Source organism: Danio aesculapii, chromosome 8, assembly GCF_903798145.1.
Source record: "Danio aesculapii chromosome 8, fDanAes4.1, whole genome shotgun sequence".
NCBI classification, from domain to species: domain Eukaryota; kingdom Metazoa; phylum Chordata; class Actinopteri; order Cypriniformes; family Danionidae; genus Danio; species Danio aesculapii.
Window position 1 is genome coordinate 42,528,668 of NC_079442.1, and position 7,898 is coordinate 42,536,565.

The 7,898-nt window shown below is 36.0% G+C and overlaps 1 protein-coding gene across 2 annotated transcripts in view; it reads left to right on the forward strand.

Annotated features, from left to right (window-relative positions):
- Positions 1–6,407, forward strand: part of trim33 (tripartite motif containing 33) — a 52,910-nt gene extending 46,503 nt beyond the window's left edge. Inside the window, exons 18-20 of one of the 2 annotated variants that reach the window (XM_056464019.1) lie at positions 545–697; positions 5,438–5,488; positions 5,674–6,407. In XM_056464019.1, the coding sequence (XP_056319994.1) occupies positions 545–697; positions 5,438–5,488; positions 5,674–5,892 (423 nt within the window). In that variant the 3' untranslated portion in view covers positions 5,893–6,407. The remainder of the gene's footprint in view (positions 1–544; positions 698–5,437; positions 5,489–5,673) is intronic. The other variant, XM_056464020.1, reaches the window with a different exon arrangement.
- The last annotated feature ends 1,491 nt before the right edge of the window (positions 6,408–7,898 follow it).

Genomic DNA, 7,898 nt, shown 5'->3' on the forward strand with positions numbered 1-7,898 from the left:
ATATAGATATATATATAGATATCGATATCTATATATATATATATATATATATATATATATATATATATAGATGGATAGATATATATAGATGGATAGATATATAGATGGATATATATATATATATATATATATATATATATATATATATATATATATATATATATATATATATATATATATATATATATATATATATATATATATATATACATATACATATACATATATAGATAGATAGATAGATATATAGAGATAGATATATAGATAGATAGATAGATAGATAGATAGATAGATAGATAGATAGATAGATAGATAGATAGATAGATAGATAGATAGATAGATAGATAGATAGATAGATAGATATAAATAAATAAATAAATAAATAAATAAATAAATAAATAAATAAATAAATATAGATATATATATATATATATAAATATGTCAATATAGTTTTTAATTTTATGTTTTATTTTTAAGTTAAATGTGGTTTCAGAAAAGATCCAAAAAGACTTTTCTAAATGCTAAAGCCTTGATTTTTCTTCAGGTTCCAAATTACTATAAAATAATAAAGCATCCGATGGATTTGACCCTGGTGAAGCGGAAACTACAGAGAAAGCATCCACTGCATTACAAGAGCCCTAAAGAGTTTGTGTCGGACGTGCGCCTTGTCTTTAGCAATTGTGCCAAATATAATGAGGTGAGTTCGGGGCATGTCTTTAACCTGAGGGGTGTGATGGGATGTTGCATGCGTGAAATGAGTCTGAAATACACTAAAGCAACACAGCATGAACATGTGATGGATTGCATGTGTTCACTGTCTCTTGATCACTAGTACTAACTGTGGTTTTAGTCAAGCTGAGCTTTAATCAGCAGCTCTTTTTTTTTTCTTCTGGATGTTGAGAGTTTTTGTCGAAGGACTAACACTCTTTGTGATGTTTATTTTTAATGTTGCAGTTTTTTTATGTTTCAGACATTTGATTATTGTTTGGTATTTTTATTTGAACAATAAAAATTAAAAGTGACATCAAATGCATGATATGAATGTCAGTTTTGTAGTCCTTCCCAGTTTCTGACATTCATTCAAGACCCCATGAATCAAACTAAATGAGTGCAATTTTGTGTTTCAAAGTAGTACTAGAACTTTGGGTGGGTCTTTATTTTTTCATTTAATGGCCAAAGCTTTTTGTTTGTCTGTTTTGTTAGTTGCAATATAAATCTCTCTTTTAAAAAAGCATAAAGTCAATTTTTGAGAACACGGTTGTGTTGTCACGATTCTGGAATTCGGTACCTGAAATTTAAAAAATGTCCATTTCCCGCCAAGGCAAGGCAAGTTTATTTATATAGCACATTTCATACACAGTGGCAATTCAAAGTGCTTTACACAAATAGGAATAAAAGAAACAAGTATAAGAAAAATAAAAACAAATAATAAAAATGGTTAAAAAAAATATAAAAATAAGCATAAAAACAGATAAAACGTGTTATAAAAGAATGAAAGAGAAGAGAAAAATAGAATAGTGCGATCTGTCGGACGTAGCACAGTGCTCATTCAGTAAAGGCACAGCTAAACAGATGTGTTTTCAGTCTTGATTTGAATGTGCCTAATGTTGGAGCACATCTGATCATTTCTGGAAGCTGATTCTAGCAGCGAGGGGCATAGTAGCTGAAAGCCGATTCACCCTGCTTTGACTAAACTCTTGGAATTTCTAGTTTATTTGATCCTAAAGATCTGAGTGATCTGTTGGGTTTGTATTCAGTGAGAATATCTGTAATATATTGAGGTCCTAGGCCATTTAGTGATTTATAGACCAGTAATAATACTTTAAAATCTATTCTGAATGTAACTGGGAGCCAGTGTAAAGACCTGAGGACAGGTGTTATGTGCTCTGATTTCCTGGTTCTGGTCAGAATTCTGGCCGCAGCGTTCTGGATGAGCTGTAACTGTCTGACTGTCTTTTTGGGGAGGCCAGTGAGGAGGCCGTTACAGTAATCCACCCTGCTGCTGATAAAGGCATGAACAAGTTTCTCTAAGTCTTCACTGGAAACAAAGCATCTAATTCTTGCAATGTTTTTGAGATGATAGTATGCTGATTTACTGACTGCCAACATTTGAGCGTGTTCTTAAACAGTGCTGATTTACCATTGTGTTCACGTGCTCAACAGAAATGACTGTGATTGGCCAGGAAGGTCATCAATTAACCGAACTTCACATCAGTTTAACAACAGATACAGGGACACTGGAGTGTTTTAAATCAGCAAAGATCAGCTGGTCTGTTTATGAGCTGACAAATAAGCGACCTGCTGATGAATCGACTGACCTTCACTGCTCTGAAATGCTTCAGTGTCCCTGTATCTGTGGTTACACTCAGTAAACAGTGGTGCGTTTGTTGAACTGGTGACCTTCATGGCCAATCAAAGTTATTTCTGTTGAGAACAGTGCTCAAATGTTAGCAGAAAATGGATGTTTTTAAAGTTTCAGTACTGATTGGTACATAATTCCAGTATCGTGCCAACACTACATTACCGTAATATTGATGATAAGAATATATAATGGACTAAAAGCCACAAAGCTGTCATGTCATTTTAATATCATGGGGTCTTTAAAGTATGTATGTAAGTGTCTGTTTAGTGCCTAAAACAAAACTGCTGTATTTTCCGGAAAGTACGTAAAAATAAAACCTCAAAACATCAATAACAATCCTAAATCAAACAAATTAAAAACAGCATGTATCTTAGTTCTCTTCGCACCACAGCATATTTAAATGTAACATTATTCAGAACTAAAAAAAAAAAAAAGGATTTAAGAAAATTTGTTAAACTTAAAATTGCAGGTCTTAAAGGGGTTTTTTTTTTGCACTGGAGGAACATTTTTCCACAAACAAACAATTGACAGACGTTCTTGCTTTATGGTGTATTTGCATTGCTGGAACTTGGAATGATTTTAGTTCTAGGAACAGCTTTTGGAGACAAAAGTAGTTCCTCATTTGGAGCTGGTTTGAACCCAGCTCAAACTGGTAGTAACTGGTATTGATGTAATTGCTGGTTTCCACATAGAGGATTGGTTCAGTACACTATAGTACGGTATGCATTTTATTTCCATTTCTACTGTCAGAAGTGCCAAAATAGTGAACCATATCGTACCATATTACTTGCAAAGTAATATTTTCTGTAGAATCGGTCTGGCCCTAGTTAAATGTCATGGAAAGGACAACTCAGGAAGTGACATTTTTAATACACCGCTGAAACACACTGTAATAATAAGATGATGGTAGACAGCAATGAACCATACTCGAACAAAGCTTGTCTTCTTGGGACAAACAGCCACATGCCAAGAAGCAAGAAAAGCATCTGCTGTATGTCCTCCATTGTTGTTTACATTTACTCATTTAGCAGATGCTTTCATCCAAAGTGACTTACAAGTGAGGATTATAAAAAGTTGCAGTATAAAAAGGCTATGACAATTTAAATGTTTTTCCTCCGAGCATACAGAGAGGACAGAGTGTGTCCTGCAGGTGGTTTGTCAAGCCCACTCACCTGTATGGAGCACACTTAGATGCAGAGGACATTAGTTACCCGGAGCAAAAACCCCTTACGAATGCTGCTTATTATTATTATTATAATTATTATTATTATCTTTTTAATTTTTTTTCTTTTTTAAATATAAATGCTCTCGTCTCTCTCTGGTCATTCAGCACCAATACGAATGTTGGAGCGTCTGGATTGGTTTTGCTTTATTGATGTTAAACGCCTCATGAAAGTCATATTATAATGTTAATTACAGCATGTTGCGCAAAATATGAAATACTTGCATTCCGGAAAATATCAAATTATTATTCTGACACTTTTAATATGCAAAAATGATTTCACGTCTCTAAAAAAGTCTTGTTTAAAATTGTATTTTTACCATTTTGTTGAGCATTGTGAGCTTTACAATGTTTTTGCTTCTTGAGGTTTGCGAACAGCTTAAATTTCAAATGCCAGACTGGGTTCATTGATTTCTAAAATGTTTTTTTATTTTTATTTATTTAGATATTTTAATTTTCGTTAAAACAGACCCCTGGATCCATTATTAGGGTTAAATATGAGACTTTTTTTTTAGGGATAGTATATTTGAAGTACACAAACAGGGTGTTTGTTGTGAGAGAAATAACTAGTTAATTCTTCAAGACAGGATTAAACGCTGTAGCACTTCACAGTGTCATTGTGATATTTAAATGACCTTACTAAAATGTTTATTTCTGTCTAAATGGAAAAAAAAAAAACGCTAAATGTGGACATTTTTCTGTCTTCACTTAATGACTGTGGCAATCATGTCAAAGAAGCACGTTAAGTAATAGTTTTAGGTTTTTCTGTAACCTTCTCACCCAGTTTACCATTTAGTTTGCATCTGTCAGCATAACTGTAAGGATGTTTTTATTTTATTTGTTTTTGAGTATGAAAAACCCCTTCTACACAACCTGACAAAAGTCTTGTCGCCTATCCAAGTTTTAGGAACAACAAATAATAACTTCTTCTAGTTGATCATTTTGTATTAGAAGTGGCTTATATGAAAGGCAAAGGCCTTTAGATTATGCTTATTTTACCAAAATAATACATGATCATGCCTTGATTTTTTTTTTTTTAATGATTTAATTAGGTCTGTACTTTGCTTAGACAAAAGGCTTGTCACTTAACAGAAATAATGTACAGTATAGAATATAAAGTCATGGTGCAGTGGAAAAAGAATTAATATTGTATATGTCTCACATGAGCTTGGAGGACTGAATCCATACATCTCTGCAATGACTCAAATAACTTATCAATGAAGTCATCTGGAACGACAAAGAAAGCGTTCTTGCAGGACTCCCAGAGTTCATCAAGATTCTTTGGATTCATCTTCAATGCCTCCTCCATCTTACCCCAGACATGCTCAATAATGTTCATGTCTGGTGACTGGGCTGGCCAATCATTGAGCACCTTGACCTTCTTTGCTTTCAGGGACTTTCATGTGGAGGCTGAACACACCCATACTCAATGTAACCCCAAACCATGACTTTTCCTTCATCAAACTTGACTGATTTCTGTGAGAATCTTGGGTCCATGTGGGTTCCAGTAGGTCTTCTGCAGTATTTGTGATGATTGGGATGCAGTTCAACAGATGATTCATCAGAAACATCTACCTTCTGCCACTTTTCCAAATGATCGACTAGAAGTCAAGTTATTATTTGTTGCTCTTACAATTGGGATCAATGACAAGACTTTTGTCAGGCAGTGTAGTGTCTTAAAAATCGAAAGATATTTAATTATGAGCAAAAGGCCCCAATTGTGCTCCTTGGACATTTTAACGTACAGATGAGGATGCGACCTCACTGTATAGATGGTATAAAATCTTTCTTCCCCCTTTTCTTTTTGTATTTTTTTTTTCCTTTTGTTTCTGTGCTGTCGTTGCCCTTTTTAGATGTCTCGAATAATCCAGGTTTATGATGAGGAGAAACAGAGTAATGTCCAGGTAAGATGTTTCGTGCACCACACCGATGGGTTCAGCAGTGCTGGCACTCGAAAGCATCCAAAGCAGGAGTTTTTAACCCTGTCTGTGATTCTCTCCTCCTCTTCCTCCTCCTCTTCATCCATTCTGGGCCTGCATTTCACCTCCTGGCATTTCCACACTCTTTACCCTCTCCCTCCCTCTTCTAGGCTGATTCGGAAGTGGCAGAAGCGGGAAAAGCCGTGAGTCTGTACTTTGAGGAGCGATTGCTGGAGATTTTTCCAGAGCAGACGTTCCCGGTTGTGATGGAGAAGGAAACTCAAATCGAGGCCGAAAAGGAGGATTCAGAGGACTCCGATGATGACATCGTACAACCCAAACGCAAACGCTTAAAAGTGGACACAGAGATGCTGCTGCACATCAAGTGAAGAGGAAGATCATGAGGAAACGTCTGCAAGAATTAAACCGTCTTCCTCTCAAGCTCAGTCTTATTCTGGACTAGGATAATGCTGGAACTGATGATTCAGATGATTCGTTTGCTTGATGTTCTGCTCGGAAACGCTGTCGATTCGTTGTACATATTGCGTGAGACTTTTCAACCTTGCATTGTGGACACTGGATGAACAGTTGGGTGCGGATAAAGATGCTTGTACAGATTTAAATAGTCTCGTTTTGGTCTGATTTAGTAAATATCAAGCTTTTCTTTTCTTTTGTTTTTCTTAAACCGAGCTATTATTATTATTATTATTATTATATTTGTAAATCTATTGTCAATGATACTTTATAAATGATAAACTCATCTCTCCCCCTGGTTGTATGATAAAGTTTATCATATATGGTCCACCTGCTTCCTTTGCATGTGTATTTTCTTATTCCTGCAGTTGAAAGATCCCTTCGACAGGAGAAGGTTTTAACTTTATTTTCAATAAAACGGTGAGCTCTGGATTGGTGGAAAGTTTTAATCACGGATCCTTTTGGTCGAACCTTGCTTATGAGTGTCTGTCCCATTTTTACAAAAGCCAGAAACAGTAGCTGCGTCGCAAATGGCACACTATGTACTTATGCACTTACACACTCAACAGCATAGTGTAAATGAATGTAGTGCCGCCCCAAATGGAACACTAAGGCTGTGACCGATATGGCCTACTACTCAGTAGATACTACATTTGAATTTAAATGTACTACTCGGCTGTTAGAAAAGTACATTCTATACAGTATCAATGTGAGCAGTATGAATGGAGCTCTGAAGTGCTACTTCCGCCATTTTGTCATGATCACGTGACCTACCTGCTTCAGTTGCGTCGCTTCACTCCCATTCATGAATTCTCTCGTGGTGTATCATGGGATAGCGTAGCGTAGCATCCAATGTGCACTTCAGAATCTCGTTGGAAGTAGTAGGTCATCCAGGTCAGTGGTGTAGTCCTAAAAAAAAGGTGGTGTACTATTACCCACCCAACCCGCCCATGCTGTTTTATAATTTTACCTGAATGTTTCGGCGAGACATCATTCAGTTGACTTCGGAAAAACTCACGAAATTTTCTCACAGCTGCTGTGGTCGTTAGGGGGCGGGGAATGGCGCAAAATATAAACAAAAAATAAGTAAAAAAAAAACATTTGGTATACAGTTAAAGGGGAAGTCTAATCAGCCAAACAAGTGAGTATACTGAGGGTATACGCAATTATTGATCCTCAGAAGTCGTAATACCCAAACAGCTAGTGGATAAAAGTAGGCATGCTGAGTATATGTGCGTATAGCCCCGACTACACCACTGATCCAGGTACTTTTTACATACTGTTTTTAGTATTTTATGATTTGGGACATACGACTCTACTCACATACTGTTTTTAGTGTACTATATAGTAAGGAAGTATGTGATTTCAGATGGAGCTTAACTTTTTTTTTTGTACTAAGCGGAAATTCAAACAATTTCTCAGACGGCCTAAGACCAGCGTTGATACCTGCCATGAGTATAATCGCATTCACCACCGCGAGGCGCTATAATCACTTGTAGGAGAATTTTGCTTTTACAATCCAAAACAAATAATCCAACATCAGTGCCCGAAAGCTCCGTCCCTTCCGCTACGTGAGCAAAACAGCGGCCGTTGAGTGCGTGAAGTGTCCATAATTATACACTTCTTTTTAATGCTTGAATAAGTGCATCATCCGGGTATTTAAAGTGCACTTACTCAGCATGAACGCACTACTTACTTTATTTCTACTACAAAATGCCGTAGAATAGTGCATAAGTATGCGATTTAGGAAGCATGTTTAGCTGCGTCCTAAATGGAACATCATACACTATGAACTATCTACTTACACACTTATACATTCAACAGCATAGTTTATGAATGTAGTGTTGTCCCAAATGTAACACTAATGTTTTTTTTACTAAGCGGAAATTCAGACCGTTTCCCAGATGACGTTTGACGGTTG